Here is a 16,037-nt window from a genome sequence, read left to right as displayed (position 1 = left end):
TTAGCTGTGTTGTTTTATCCGTTCCGTGACATCACATGTTTGACCTGAAGCTCTGCGTTACTTTCTAATAAAACACCAGTGAGTCATAAAGAGGAGGGGGCTCCAGCTCTGCATGAGTGACATGTGGACAGCAACTTTATTTGGGGAAAAGGAGGCTGGTCTTTGGTCAGCTGTTGCGACTGCACACTGCAAAAAAATATCAGTGTAAGAAAGGAATTTGTACTCCATTTAAGACATTAAGACATTTAAGACACTAATAACATGCTGGTAAAGTTGAATTGTGTTATATTGAGTAATTTATTTATCAAGTTTTCTCTTTTTTTAAAGATTTAAATGTTGTATAGAACTTTTTGTATGGTTGTTTTTTTTTTGCAGTGTGCATGCTCTTCAGATCCTCCCAGCACTTTCCGGACACTTACTCTGTACTGGATCATCGTCTGGGAAATCACTGACCAGTATAAAACCCAGAGCCAGGGGGGGATTCACTTTAAGGAAAGGCTGTGCATCTTCAGGAGTTCGTGTTGAATCAACGGGAGACTGATTGCGTAACGGTGATGTGCGTAATCCAAAAGACATCAAGTTTTACAACGCATAGATAACAGTAGTAATACTTTTGATTTTCAACTTTAACGTTCGGTTCGAGTTTTTCTTTCGGCACAAAACCCAAAACTTTTTACTGGTTTTGAGCTGCACACAGGATATGGCAGAGGGAGACTTCTACACTATGGGAAACCGGCAAAGGTTTCCCAGGGATCCGTTTGGAGAGTCGCCGTTCAGAGATCAGTCTCCGTTCAGGGATCAGCTCGCGTCTCGGTTTATGGAGGAAGACTTTGGTATGCCACATTTTCCCGATGAGCTGGCGATGGACTGGCCGGGATGGGCTCGGCCGGGCCGGCTCAGCACGCGCCTGACTCCGTCGCCTTTCAGCAGCAGTATACGCACAAATTTCCCCGCGCGACAGTCCACGGGAGGAGGCCCCGCGCTGTACACCAGCAGGTACGGAGAGCCCTCCTCCCGGGGTTCACCCATTACCACCGGGGGGGAACCTTGGAAAGTTTGTGTGAACGTGCACAGCTTCAAAGCAGAGGAACTAAACGTCAAAACGAGAGACGGATTTGTAGAAGTGTCAGGTGAGTTGGGTGCTGACTCAGAGGTCAGAACTAAATGTCAACATGTTTTTCTTACTATTTGTACGGCTATCATGTAATTGGCTAAGTGACTGGAAGTCAGTGTTAAACCACCTGATGATGTCCTTCTGTTACAGCCAGCAGTTCAGATAACACGGGGAAACAGATTATCATTAAATGCTTTTAGTTCATGCTGCCCAAAGTGCATTTAAATTAGTATTTAATCAATGCACAGAAAGAAAAAATATATTGAAACAACATTATGACAATAATAAATACATTTTTAAGGGTGTATTTTAAGGCTGGGTATTTCCCACAAACCCAAGATACCTATCAGATACAGAGGCCACAGTTGTTGAGAATAACAGCAGAGGCATAAGGATCCTACAACTTCAAACACTTCAATTTAGCTCCCCAGAGATCCTGGAAATACACTCAAATATTTTAATCCCAGAGCTATATCTAACATGTGATTGTGAACTGCACCATAGATAAATTGTCTTTCAAAACTGTCATCACAGCATTACAGCCATATCCATTCTGTAACATCTGCATGGATACATGTATTTGCAAGGAGCACATGACGATATATTGCCATATCGATTTTTTGAGCACATCCATCAAGGACATGGAGGCCATGCCACCAGTACTGCTAATTGAAATTTCATGGTTTAAATACTTACAATAGACTAACAAATGGTAAATGTTCAGTATCTATAAATGTGATTTGAGATTACAACATTTTAATTGAAGTTTGTTTTTCTCTGCTGAAATGTGTTTCTGGCTGTGTGGAAAAGAACAGAAACAGCTTTTAGCTGTTCACTTGTGGATATAAAAGTGAACAGAAAACATATTAAACATGTTAAAGTTTATTATAACAAACAAAAATGTATATCCGAAGACAATTTGCATTATAATTCCAGAGCTAACCTGTTGCAGCGTGTGATTTAAGAGCTTCTTCTGACTCCTGACCTCAATATTTGAAATCAATATTACAACGGTTTACGTGTTTTATATATGTTAAACACATAATGAATCACATGTAAAACTCATAATAAATAAAAGCCCTCTTTTAAATGTAACAAAGGATGATATACACATTGCAGAGAGCCTCTCAAGATCCCCACTCAACCTGGCCAAGCAGTATCAGCTAGTTTCCTTTTGCAGCAGTTTGAAGCTCTATAATGAAAGCCTCAGAGGTATAACATGCTCTCCACATTAATGAGTCTTGATATGGAAGAGGCTGACAGATTTTGGGGACTGGGACTTGAACGTTGGCAGGCAGATCCTCAAGCTTAGACACCTGTTTCAGATTCCTGGAGAATCACTCTGAGCTCAATTTAGATTTAAAGCACGGCAAGGCCCGTGACAACAGTTTCTGTTTACAATAAGACATGCTGCTCGCTGCCATTAAACACCGGAGAGAATGTTCTGGAAATAGGATCACATGGTTACCCTGCTGTCCACGTGTAGGTTTTGTTTCTGCTAACATCATCTTTTAGCCATCGATTGTGCGAGTAGCTTGAAGAAATTGCTTCCTCATGTCAGTGCTTCAAAGATAAAAATGAATTGCAGGGATACCCTCGGCTGGAGGAGGCACAGAGGACAGCAGCCCCCTCCCTAGATCGAAGTTTTTTTTATAAACACAATGTTGGTATGCCAGTTGGGTCATTCAATCACCACCATGTTGGGCCGGCTAGTCAGAGTGACTCAACCCTGTTCTAAAAGTGAGACAGGCAGTGTGATACACACATGTGTGCACTGTTCAGCACATGAAACTACAAATACTTAACAGAGAACAACTAAGAGTACTCATGACCGTTGTCCCTCCGTGAATCAGTTACTTTTAGCATTTGCTTTCAGTGATGCATTTTGTCTTCCTAGTAATATTAACTAAAAAAAAGTGAAGCTGTTACTCACACTGGAAGTTGCTGAAACTCAAGGTTGATTTAATCTTACTCAGGATTTTAACAACAAAAAATGCCAGAAATACTTATTTTGTGCACTTTTAACACTTTAAGAAACACTTTTCTGGGCAGCTCCCTCACTCTGGCCTCTCTCCCTTAGTGCATGTCCATAGAATCCCGTTTGGGCATGTGTATAAACATTTTTGAATTTACCTCGGGATCAATAAAGTATTTATTTATCTATCTGTCTAAATTTGTACTGGGCTGAGCTATACATTCAAAAACGGAAACAGACTAATCTGAACCTTAATTGCATGTAGACATTAGACATTAAACACAACTTTAAAGAAGTTTCAATAAACTATATTTTTAGTATGATACGTTGAGAAACAATGCCAGTTCCCCCTTAGCACAGATGTACAAATGTTTTTAAAATAAAGCATAATCTGCATATGTGAAGATTACTAAACTTATTAGGACATCATGTATCACAAAAAGATTTCCTCCCAGCACATCCTAGTTTGTGTAGAACATCTTGAACTTGGCATCTCTGTCGCTAAAGACTTAAAAACAAGAAGAGATTACGCCTTGTGAGACCGCTCTCTGACCAAACCTTCATTGTTGATGACATGTTTAGGGAAATAAGCAGGTGACCAGTTTCAAGTCATGATGAAGTTTTCATTTGGAACTCATGACTCATTTCACTGGTGATCTTAGAACAAACCCTCTGGAGTTTTTATTCCAACCTCGTTCGCTGGTGGAGTCCAGCACTTGCGGTGGGGCAGAGACGTCACTGTGTGGGTGTTGGGTTGCACATAGCCGAGCCTTGAAGGCAGAATGGGGGTCGAGGGGTGGGGCAGGCCACACTGCAGGCGGCAGGCGGTGATATTTAGCCGCCCCAGAGCAGCTGCTAGCTAACCCCAGAGAGAGAGAGAGAGAATGAGAGAGAGACCATGATCAGAATATGAGTGTGTTCTGTCTATTCGAGTTGTTGTTGTCTTGGAAGAAAGTTAAGAGAAAAAAAAAGAGATTGTTACATAATTTGAACACATTCATTGTAACCCACCCAGAGATCGCAAAACAAAAACACAGCATCGATGGAGCAATGGAAAACTCTGTGTGCCAAATGATGTCATTAGCAATGTGTTTGTCCAGTTACACTCTGATTTTAGTTGTTGAGGTTTAAATTGTTAAGACATGACTATACGACAAATGTTGAGTTAACTTGTCAGAAGGACACTCATTTATGATCAATAGTTGAGCAATTGTATTGCACAATGTTAAACCTTGAAATCACATCTGGAAGTCAAGCTTACTCAACTCATTCACTTGTTTGCTGATGTTTTTTTTTTAACAGGAAAACATGAAGAGAAGCAGGAAGAAGGAGGCATCGTGACAAAGAATTTCACAAAGAAGATTCAGTGAGTATCATTTCAGGGAACTCTGTATCACAATGAATGATACCTGCACATTCTCTGCAGCTTCTCTTGTTTTATACTCTTCTTTCTATGGTATGGGCACGAGGGGATCGAGAAATCTAGTTCTTCTATTTTTAGTTGTGCGTCTGCTCTTTGAGCTGATGTGACTCTGAAGTTTTAATTTTTACAGTGGTAGTGTAAAATGAAACTATAGGTAACATTACTCCCCTCACATTTAATAGCCTTAGAGGTTTCTTTTAAACTGTCAACATTTCTTTCTACAGTTTGTGTTGTTCACTAAAATACAAAGAGTGTATCCTTGAGGTCTACAAAACAATATTGTCCTTTGTCAAAAAAACAATTGTGAAACTTTTTTTAAAAACTTAAACTTTACTTGGTTTGCATATTGCTGCGTTTCTTGATGTATAACTACATGTCGAAAGCGTGGCTGGAGTAACCAAGTGTTCAATTCACACTCAAAACAGATCCCATTAAGGACACATAGCGTCACAGCACTACTAGTGGTACCTTTGATCGCTAGATTGAGTGATATATTTACTTTATTGATCCCATCCTGGGAAATTGTGGAAATCCAAATCATTTCTGTGAATTCTATACCTGTTTGTTCAGTCATTAGTTTGGGGTCATAATATGAATCTAAGGGAGGCAATGATAATGAGGTACAAAATGATATTCAAACAGTGAAACATAAAACTGTAGTTATTCTTCTCAGTCACTTGAAGTCCTTCTTTTTCACTTTTTTCTCTGTTGTTTTTTTGTTGCTGCTGAAGAAAAGAAGTTGTGTAGAAAAATAATTTCTTCAATTTCCTAAATAGTGCTTTTTGTATACATAGCTTATTTCTTCAACAGTCTGAGTTTATTGAACTTATTGCTTTATTTTTTATTACATTTCAAATCTATTTCTATTTCTATTTAAATTCCTTTATTTTGACTGCTATATTTCTGATTTTGATTCTGAAAAGTTACATTTCTAGATAAATCACAATTGATTTGAATTACACGTTCCAGTGCAGTAACATATCACAAACATGAAACCATCATACACACTATCACCTTAATGCTGGTTTATCAGAAGCTCCAAACTATAGACACTGACAAACAACGCTTACTAACGGAAGTACAACACTGCAAGTAGAAATGTTGTGTAGCAAAGAACTGTGCCCCTGTCTTACATATTGTAGACTTATCACATTCTCACTCTAACAAACAAGCCAAAGAAGTTTTCCAGAAGCTGCTTGGCTCTCTGCTCGTTTAATTGGCCAGTGTGAAGACTTCAAACAGTAGCGCTAATCGCTGGTGCGAATAGCCGTCTGGCTGGCGCGTCACTCAAAGTTCTGCTAATTTCCTGTTAGCTAATTAGTAAGCAGTTGTGCTAGCTGTGCACCGTTCATATCACAAGCCTTTTAATTGGAAGCCCTTGGATCCGACCAGCCGAGCAAAACCTAAAACCACTGACACACTGAGTATATAGAGGAAGTGGGGGGATGGGGGGTTCTGGTGTTGTGGGGAGTGAAGAGGGGGTCATATATAAATAACTGCCCTGGATATCCAAATCCTCTAGTTACATTAAAGGCAGAGATAGCACAGAGAGGTCACAATATTGTAGATGAGGTATTTGAGAATGTTCTTTTAATTGCGGCACCGCTACTACTTTTAATCTCTTGTGCTGATGTTGTAATAAAGCGTACGTTTTATAGTTACAGCTGCAAGCGATGATCTGACCAAAATATGATAAGCCTATGAAACCAAACACATTACCAGTGAGTTCACACCTTTATAGATTTTGATCTGTCACTCAAAAAAGGTGTGCTAATTGATTTAAACAACTTGGTAACATTGAAATAAGCATTTGAGGCCCATCAAGCTTAAATAATCCAATATCTCATATATATATAGCCAAACGTTCTTGAAAAGAATTTGAACCTTATCACTCAACATTTGAGTGAGTGTCTCTTTTTATTTTTTTATTTTTTTATTTTTTTACTTATTTAACATTTAACTGAATATTTAGGGGATTAGGACGCAAGACAAAAAGGCAATCTGAAGATCCATATGTTCTGATTTACATTAAATAATCAATTTATCCTTAAGTCTTCATTTTGAGGAATGGTTTCGCGTGAAATATTATAATTACTGTGAAATACTGTGATTTTTTTCCCATAAATCTACAGTCATGTGCAAGTTGATTTTACAGCTGGTTATGATAGGACTTTAACTGTACATGCATTTATGACTATATAAACATAGTTTTTTTCTGCTTTAAAAAATCTGTCAGAGTGTATGAATGTAAAAGTTTATTCAGAAATACCAGGATAACTTGATGTTTGATAAATGTAACTTGCGACTCCTGTATATATCATCTTTGAGTCAATGCATGTTGATTCCCTATAGGCTGGGGAGATAGAATCTAATTAAAGATAAGCAATACTGATGTTAAACAAGTACAAAAGGATCCAAGGTTGGATTTTTCTTTTTAAACAAGTGAGAGATTTCTGTTATCAACCTTGTCTGGTGTTGTTACATCAGTTCTGAGAACAAAGATAAGCAGCAGCAACACAAGAACTCCCACCTGCTAACATGTGACAGTCTGAAGTGTGAGTGGTTTGTTATTTATGTATCGCTTGTTCTGCCTCTGTTTCTATCCTGATGAGACACATGATACTACTGGACTGACTCAGGCCACGTGTGCTCTGTGTCTGGGGTGTGGGGAGGAGGGGTTCATTGGTTAATGGTTACACACTTGTTTTACACACCACACACACTCAGTGGACACACTCTCATTTTCTTGTTCTGATGTTCATCGCTTTGGAGAAATGCGTCTGCTAAATTAATTGTAGAATTGTAGCATTCTTCGTTCTCAGCGCTTTCACTCTCTCTGCCTCAGCAGATCGGGGGGTCGGGGGGTCGGACTGCTTTTTGGCAGGTGTACAAAATCAATGCGTAAGATGAAAAAATGTGTTTGCTAGAGGTACTGTAAATAAACTCAAGAGCCGGACAGATCAGGTTTCTGATGGAGTCACGCTCAATGAGCAAGCTAAAAGATTTGACTTTGTCAGGCAGAGCAACTTTTCTTTACAGCTATTGGCTGTTTGAGAGAAGTTGGGGGTCTACTGAAACATTATTAGCCCTGTGTATGTGTGACAAGATCTGGAAATAAAACATATATTTTTACATTTATAATCTCTAACTCTAAAATCAGATATTTAAAATAGCTTTTTTCTTTATTTAGTATCTTCATGGCTCCCTTAATCATAATCACATGGCAGCTATTTTCCTCTGATGTCATACTTATGGATGATATGCTATAATGTTGTACTGATTGAATCATATTGCAAGTTATACATTATGATAATCCACAACTTCACTTGGGAAGTTTTTCTCTTAAGCAGACCCCTCTTTTTTAAACTGGATGCCCTTCTTTTAGAAGATCACTAACTTTAGATGAGAATGTTGTTTTTTGGTTTTGACTGAAACAACTATTGCATTTGTTTCCCATAATATTTCCTTTAGGCATTAATAGCCTTGAAAGGATGAGAATAACGTTACAGAGAACCACTTCCTACAATGTTTTGACGTAATGCACTGGCTATGTCCATTTACTTTGGTCCTATTGTCAGACTCAGTGTTTCTGTTATTAATACAACCTTCTTCTGTTAAACTCTTTTCCCACCTACTTCCATATTTTTAACTATTTCTTAACTTGGGTTGGGTCTTGAGGAGGTTGTTGTGAAAGTGTTCTTGTATAGCTCATTGAGACACGGTGATGTGATATTTGTCTTCCAAAATAGACCTGACATAACCTCTCAGTCCGTCTGATATTCTATGAGGCAAAATGTTTAGTCGCTTCTGACTTGTATTTCTCAGTGGAGTGGGAAGCCATGTAGTCGAGGGTCCTCTCTAATTAAATGGAGGGTAAAGCCCTGTCTGCTCCTCTGAACAGGGCAGCCTGATGTTTATATTATATCCCAGAGACACTTGGCTGCTCACACAGAAAACCTACAATACCCATATTTGGCCACGCTGTCGGACAAAGAACAGCCTTGATCTCTGCGCTGCCTCTACTGCTGCTTTTAAAGGACTTTCATTCCAGAGGGAGAAGCTAAAGTTGACTTTACTTTTATAATCAAATAACAACCAGTTTAATCATTTAAGATCATGAATCATGTGCCCTAAATTGTATTCATGGTTTAACAGAAATGAAGACTTACGTAATTAATCACTGGCTGGTTTTCTCCATTCTTTCAGGTTTTGGTCAACAGTTACTCTACTTTTCCTTCAAAAATACTTGACATGGTTAGCAAAACTGTTTAAACAAGTTTAGCCTGATGAGTGTCAAAAACTAAGCAGAGTTAAAAAAAAAATAAAAAAAATAAAAACTCCAGTGATAAATTAAGCTTAGTCATACTTTCCAGGTTTGGAAAGTATGCAACTATAAATTAACAAGTGTTCAATCTATGCAGACAACACTCTTTAACTTGAAGCTCCTTTTTTTTTTCTGTGTTTTTTGCAACCTCGCACCTGGATCCTCTCCCCCTCCCTCTGTTGCAGTGCTGAAGGCTTTTACATGAAAACTCCTTATGGCTTTTAGTTCATCTCCCATGGTGTGAGGTGGTTTTTTTTGTTAGTTTGGAAGGAGTGCTAGCCGAGGAGAAGACGGTGAGCTTTTTTTAATAACAGTCTAAATCCAGAGCCAAGTTCTTTTTTCCCCTCCTGTGGATATACAGCCCTAGAATTATCTGACTGCAGGCTGTTTATGGGTATTGACAAAGTGTCGGTGAAGAATCAGAGCACTTAACAATGTTCGCGGAGCAGCTCTTATGGTGGAAAATGTCATAGAGTTTTGCATGACCTCTAAGCAGGAACTGAACTGTTTCTGTGGGCTGTTTCTCTTCCTTATTTCATTCCTCCCACTCACACTTTTAAATTTATGTACAACACACACCGGGAAAGTAAACTTCTGCTACTCTTAACATCTAAACTTCAATCTGAGAATTATAAAAAACACACTCAAACCAACTTTTTTCCTCTCACTTTTCTTCTGTCAGGATTCCGATAGATGTGGACCCGCTCACCGTTTTTGCCTCCCTGTCCCCTGAGGGAGTCCTCATCATCGAAGCCCGGCAGACGCCTCCGTATTCCCTCTTCAGCAATGAGGGCTCGCAGGGGGCTGAATCGCTTGAGGTGGAGGCGCCAAAGCCCCAGGAGGGACCTGTAGTCTAAAACCCCCGAAAAGCATTCACACACAACAAAACATGAAATGTTTGGCCTTCTGCTTTATAGTGTTTGACACCTGGAATGCTAAAGTGTAAAATGTGCAAAAAAACGCCCCTTTGTGATATGATTTTCAAAGTTGGAAAGGCGAAATGTTTTTGTATAAAAGCAGATAATTAAGAGACACAGGTGAGACAAGAGGCAAAAACTTAAGATGTTTATTTTTCTCCCTTGTCTCCATGTTGACCTCTATAACAATGATTACAGACCAGCTGGTATCCCATGTTTGTACCCTTAAATTTCAGTTACACATTGGATTAAATTAAATATAAAATCCCGCCTGCATGATGAAAACTGCTTTATCCTGATTAGATTTAATTCAGAGCCCTTCAAAAGGTATGAGATGACATTTTATAAAGTATTTTATTGCAGAACTCTTCTGGATATGTTCATTAAAAACTATACAAACAGATTTTTTTTTAAAAAGAGGAAGTAATTAGACAATATACCAGGCAGCTGATTTGTCAGTTAATATAACTTAAACATTTGACTAGTGTAATGTGAAATTTGAATAGTGTAATGACGAGTGTTTGAAATTCTATTTATTCTATTTCATTGTTGATCTTTAAATCACTATGTATAATTTCATATTGATTGTTCCACTACTACTAGGTGAGTCATTAAAGAATTGAGAGTATCTTCAGAACAGCAGTACAGATACATAATGAGTTAAAGCGAGTTACTGTTTTAATTTCAATTTTAATACAATTTTTAAAAATTGTAAACCTGTTTCCTAATAATATGCAATGGATCCAGTGGAACAGTATTTATGTCAAGCATATTGTATTTGATTTTTTTTTTTTAAATAATAATCATAATGTGCCTTATTTGACTTGAGTGCCTTGACCTCTTGTGTCACAGTTGTTGCTCTTCTAAGTTAATGAATGTCACTTAAAGCAACTATATGTAGGAATTTGGTTTGGAGTGCTTTAGGGCCCACTGAAAGTCTCTGAGAGCAACTGCACTGTCATAAGCAAACATGTTGTTTGAAGCTATGGAAGAGAACCATGCTGACTGACAAGGCACAGTGAAGTCAATGGTTTTTTGCCCAACTATGACTCTGCAAGCATTTTCAGCCGGTTGTTTGCGGACTGTTTGCAGGTGGAGTATTGTGTTGTCATGATATCTAAAGGCCGTAGCTTAAAGGCTACATTGGAGAGGGTAATTAGTTTGTAAGGCCCCAAACTTTAAAGCTAAAGTGACAACTGTTTGCCGTAAGATGGATTTATTTATTTATTTGTTTGCAAACCTGAGACATAAGGCCAAGGCCCTATGCAATTCTCGCAAGATGACCTCAGCACGCTGCAAAATTTGCACACTGCAGAAAACAAGCGATCAGGCAGCACAGTGGGCCCTGTTGAAAGTTATTGTGCAATTGAATAGACATGTGAAACTTCTATTTAAAAGTGGAAAGGTTACATATGGTTGCTTTAAACTGACAAGAAACAAAAGTCTTTTGTGTCTTCATTAAGGGGTGAATTGTGTGCATTAATATGTTATCTACCATGTCTATTGTAAATATACTGTAATATGTGACAAATCATTATGAATATTATTCTGAAGTGTTCATGGTTTTGAAATAGGGTTTGAATTTTCTTTTCTATTTGAGCATTCAGAAGGACAGCTGCATGACTGTTGGAGAGGACAGACTGATTTTTATGCCAAAGACGTTAATTCCCTTCCCTCCTCTTCTGCTGATGTCTTTGTATCGGCTGATGCAATAAAACTGTCCAGCCAATCTTGCAGTGTGTCTTAACATCTGTGTCTTTTCATTGAGAACCTTGCCACTCAAAGGCCTGGTTCCAGGGATCCTGTAGTGTTATTGTTGGGTAACAGTATGAATTGGGCAGCAGATTAACAGAGGGTTTAGTGCTGGGTGAGATTGGACCACAGGAAGGCAACACTGCCAGACCTTTTGTTTACAAGTGCAAAAATTGGGGTGGTTCCATTGCATGTCATGTGATGCAAAATAATCTCTGTGTATTGGAATCAAAAGGGATGATCAGTTTGAATTTAAGTTTCCAAACTGGAGTTGCTCGATGAAAACGACAAAGGGCTTCCACAGTTCTTGGCTTTGCAAAGGCACCGCATTGTGTGATATTCTCGCTATTATAAAATGTTGTATTTATTGGTATTAGACGGAAAGTGTGGACTTGTGCTGCCATGGCAACAGCATCATTGGAATCAGGCCAGTTTCTCCTTGGGCAAGTTGCTAATGTAGAAGTGACTAATGCACAGCTGTGCAAACGTATAGTATCTGATTAATGTCAAAACCTCTTAGCTGAAACAGCAGGGAAATTAATCTCTTTTTTTAAATTTTGCTCTCATATTTTCAGAGGTAATTATGAATAGGGTGTTCCTGAATGTGATTGCTTATTCATTACAACAGTTGCAACCACAATACATTGTAAGAGAGGAGGTAAAAGCATGAGGAAATGATGAGTCTCACCGACACAATATTTACCATTTTCATTTGCTTTTTGCTTTATTGGAGCTCCAAACACAGCATGATTATATGATTTTTAATTCCATCCACTTAATGCATTTGTAGAAATACCACAAGGTAACTAAGCAGGCCATGCAACTATTTATCAGTATGAGATTTGAATTTGTTTAAGATTTTCACATTTCTACTTAGTGTGTTCTTGTTTTATGTCAGGAGCCTCCAGCTGTTGGCTCAGGACCTTGCTCGGTGGACCCTTGCCCAGCTCTGGTTCCTCGGGATGAATCATTTCCACAGCAGCCTCCTCTGTGCCTGCCATTACCTGGATCTCTTCATCCAGGTCTGGCTCTTTGTGTTCTTGCTGTTTGGACAGGTCTTTGTCTGGGTGCTCTTGGCTTTCAGGGTCTTCATGGTGCTTTAAAGAATCTGGAACACTCTCTGTGCTTTCGCCAGTTGCAGCTTCTGAAGGGTTGGATATTCCAGGTGGCTTTTCATGGGTCTCCTTCTCTTGTTCCTTCCTCTCTTCGTGCTGTTGAAATCCAGCAGCAGAGCTGTCTGGGTGTGCCTGATCACCACGGACCTCTACTGGAGACTCATCCCCACAATCCTCTGCACACGTACTGTCTGGGTCCTCTGGTGCTCTGCTGTTATCTGGGTTTGTATCAGGAGCTTCATATTGCTCCTTTATTTCTCCAGCTGCCTCCATCTCTACCTGTAATAGAGCATTAATGTGTAGAAAATGTCATCAATGTAATAAATTATTCTTTCTAATTAAAGGTTAGCTACCTCCCCTTTCATGCCCCACCTAATTACTGAAATTGCATGGCTGTCCTTTCATTGGTAGGATATTGAAACTGGCAACAATCAGGAGATATTGTCCACTGCAAAATCCTTTAAATTAAAGGGTTTGGTATTTTGGAAAATGTGTTTACTTGTTTTGGTGAATTAAATGATGAATACCATTCACATGTCTGTCTGATAAGTACTTCAGAATGTTTAGCTTAGCTAAAGACGGGAAAAAAGTGGAGGCCACTAGTGTGGCTCGTTGAAGATAATAAAAAAAAACACCTTTATAGCACACTAATTAAACCCAACACATTCAAAAAGGGTTTCACATGTTGTTGAAGAGAAGCCAATAAACAGTCTGGCAAATAACCCTGTAACTTGTTGTTATTACACTCTTTCTGTTGGGGTTCAATAAATACAAATTTTATCATACCCTGTATGAATGAAGTGGATGAAGACTTTAGTTTAAAAAAAAAAAAGAAGATTATACAGAAGGGTCTTACATTTGCATTATTTCAATAGGCCTGTAGGGAGCAACTACACGGAAATATTTAGAGAAACCATATGATTTATACAATTTAAGGGGAGTTTATTACATTAATTACAAGTTTCAAGTCAAGTTAATGCAGCATGAGGTCTGTTTAAAAAAAATAAGGTCCCACAACGAATGGATGATGTCAGTTCAGATATGGCAATTTTTTCTTAGATATTCCCTAAATATGAGGTGTTAATAAGGTCTAGTGGTCCTATAGAGCAGATGTTCCTTTGAAGAGATTAAGGCAGGCTGTTTCAATATGTCGCCATTCTTTATGCTAAGCTATGCTGACTTAGATAGATCAACATTTACATTCATTCAACTCTTAAAGAAAGCAAGTGAAGATATTCATGAAAGTGTCTACATATTCCTTTAAAAATGTATTTTCCAGGTTTACTCACCTTTATGGGTATAATGATGACTGCAGGAACAGAGGTTTCAGGAACTGGAGCTTCCACAGTCAGGATACCATCAACAGAAAGTGTGGATGCAATTTTGGAAACATCAATCTCAGCCGGAAGCCTGAAAAAGACAGAACTCTGTTCACCATGTCTTTACATGCAAAGTGGCCGTGTTTTCAAATACTGACACTGATGTACATGATATCTAATTTTTCAGCTCAGTGAGCACATTACAGACTGGAAACTGTTAAAAGGACTTACCTTTAGTGCTACACTCTCCAATGCTGACTGGTGTTTGTAAAGGCTCAAAAAGTGGATATATTTCTTTGTCTGTATTTAGATCAGTGTTTACTTTGCATACCTGTATTTCCTTGTAAAACATCTGGCAATAAATCCATGCTCATCTGGCCTCTCCTCATGTTTCCCTGGGGATGGATTACCGTTTATGGGGAGGAATGTGAGGACACACAGAGGAATCAGGAAACACAGTGAAAACCACTCAACGCAGAAATTAATTTCTGCCACAGAGCAGTGATTTCCCAGGGCACATTATTTAAGCAGCGTTCTAATTTTGTTACATTCAGCTTCCTCGCCGTCCTCGTTTAGTTTCAAGGGATTTATTCTCTGAACTGTGGTAGAAGTCTATTTAGATAACTGTGTTACTCTTTGGGATAAAAATATTAGATAAACCAGATTATTAATACTTCAATGCAAGAAGAAACTATCTTGTGTATAAAAGTAATTAGCAGTCTTAATAAAGTGAACTTTAACTAACTGTTTAATTAACATAGCCATGAGCAAATTAGTGTTCTGTACCTCTGACCTCCAGGAATCCGTCACTGACGCTGAGACTAATCTCAGAGGGGGAGAAGTGAGCCACGTCCAGGCTGACCTGCCACTTGTACTGCTCCTTACTCATCTGCCTGGGATGATGCATCGCAGCAGAGATGTAGGGCACAAACAGGGGAGCGGGTATGTACCCTGGCCAGGAAGAGGCTGCCAAACTCCTCTGGAGCAGCTCCACATCCACCCACTTAGGGTCTCGAGGCTCCAGGAAAGGAGGCAGGCCAACATCCTGACTGAAAAGACGGCTGGACTGCCACCATTTTCTCATGGGGTACCAGGCGGCGTCCCTGCCGTACTGCCCACATGACTGCTCCGTCTTTTCCTGCCCACTCATTTTTCTAGAAAAAAATAAATAAATACAAGGGAAAAAAACCTATTGAGTCATTTGAAAAATGGCAGCTCTTTTATGACGATAGTAAGCAAATGACTTCTGGACTATTTAAGGTTTACTCACTTAAATTTCTGCAATTAAAACCTCAGCATGAGTGAGGGATGAGTGTTGTACCCCAAAGCTAAGAATGATGAGACAGAGAGTTCTCTAAGGGGCTTTATATACTGCTGCTGTCTGTTTAGCACTTACACACTCATGTCGATGAGAAGGGTGTGTGAGCATGGGTTGATGGGTGTGGATGGGAGGACTTTACCTCTTGCTGGCCTGAAATAGTTACCAGACTAATTAGTTGTATTTATAACTTTTTAGCCCACAATTGCAAAATGGCAAGCAGTTGGTCGAAGCTTTTTATGTGTGTGAACTGTTGCATCTTTTCCCTGAAGACGGTTCCTCTCACATCCCAGTGAACTGTATTCTGTCAGCAGTGACTCGACTCCTCAGTCTTGTCATGAGTCAGTGATGATGTCCCTTCCCTTCTGTGTTTCACCCCTCAAAGGACACACAGTAGAAGCTGTTTGTCTGGAGCATGAAATAGTTCTACTACATGCTGAGAAGGACCCAGAATGGGTTTTTTTTTTGTTTGTGTTATCTGAGAGTGTCAGTGGTATGTGTGTGTGTACTGAGTGTGCAAAGCTCTCTTCCACTCCATTTTTTGTTCGCTGTGCAGTTTCAACAGGATTATTATTGTTCCCTCCTTTATCAAGTGTGACAGACTTTCATTTTTAGAGCCGTGTGCCCTGAGATTTTGGTGTACTGTCCATTGGAGCACAACACAGATTGAACCAATGTTTCTGACGCGTTGTGTCAATCCTCAGCCACGGATTCTGTTAGTGCTGTGAGAGGTTCAATTCTTTGCTACTGCTTTAGTTGCCCCAAAGATTAGTTGGTTCT

General features: G+C 39.1%; 2 protein-coding genes across 3 annotated transcripts; one reads left to right on the top strand and one right to left on the bottom strand.

Annotated features, from left to right (window-relative positions):
- The first annotated feature begins 465 nt into the window (after positions 1-465).
- Positions 466-10,159, top strand: hspb8 (heat shock protein b8). Its single transcript, XM_020636611.3, has 3 exons — positions 466-1,130; positions 4,392-4,455; positions 9,519-10,159. Exons 1-3 carry the CDS (start codon positions 701-703, stop codon positions 9,691-9,693), a joined length of 669 nt encoding a protein of 222 aa, XP_020492267.1. The 5' UTR covers positions 466-700; the 3' UTR covers positions 9,694-10,159.
- A 2,044-nt stretch (positions 10,160-12,203) lies between these two features.
- si:dkey-1k23.3 (uncharacterized) lies at positions 12,204-15,355 on the bottom strand. Of its 2 annotated transcripts, XM_065948055.1 has the most exons (5): positions 15,210-15,355; positions 14,726-15,093; positions 14,271-14,334; positions 13,910-14,030; positions 12,204-12,899 (listed from the first exon to the last, which is right to left on the bottom strand). In XM_065948055.1, exons 2-5 carry the CDS (start codon positions 15,087-15,089, stop codon positions 12,375-12,377), a joined length of 1,074 nt encoding a protein of 357 aa, XP_065804127.1. In that variant the 5' UTR covers positions 15,090-15,093; positions 15,210-15,355; the 3' UTR covers positions 12,204-12,374. The 2 variants fall into 2 exon arrangements, with proteins under 2 accessions (XP_065804127.1, XP_020492288.2); XM_020636632.3 differs by lacking the exon at positions 15,210-15,355 and having other exon boundaries at positions 14,726-15,201.
- Between the last annotated feature and the right edge of the window lie 682 nt (positions 15,356-16,037).

Source organism: Labrus bergylta, chromosome 2 (assembly GCF_963930695.1).
Source record: "Labrus bergylta chromosome 2, fLabBer1.1, whole genome shotgun sequence".
NCBI lineage: Eukaryota > Metazoa > Chordata > Actinopteri > Labriformes > Labridae > Labrus > Labrus bergylta.
This window is presented reverse-complemented; position numbering and strand designations above follow the sequence as displayed.

Bases quoted from the DNA above. Each gene is read 5' to 3' on its own strand.
- hspb8 (XM_020636611.3), top strand. From the start codon at position 701: ATGGCAGAGGGAGACTTCTACACTATGGGAAACCGGCAAAGGTTTCCC. The intron at 1,131-4,391 runs GTGAGTTGGGTG...TTTTTTTAACAG, and splicing joins CGGATTTGTAGAAGTGTCAG to GAAAACATGAAGAGAAGCAG. The intron at 4,456-9,518 runs GTGAGTATCATT...TTCTTCTGTCAG, and splicing joins AATTTCACAAAGAAGATTCA to GATTCCGATAGATGTGGACC.
- si:dkey-1k23.3 (XM_065948055.1), bottom strand. From the start codon at position 15,089: ATGAGTGGGCAGGAAAAGACGGAGCAGTCATGTGGGCAGTACGGCAGG. The intron at 14,335-14,725 runs GTACAGAACACT...ATCCATCCCCAG, and splicing joins CGGATTCCTGGAGGTCAGAG to GGAAACATGAGGAGAGGCCA. The intron at 12,900-13,909 runs GTGAGTAAACCT...GCTCTATTACAG, and splicing joins TCATCATTATACCCATAAAG to GTAGAGATGGAGGCAGCTGG.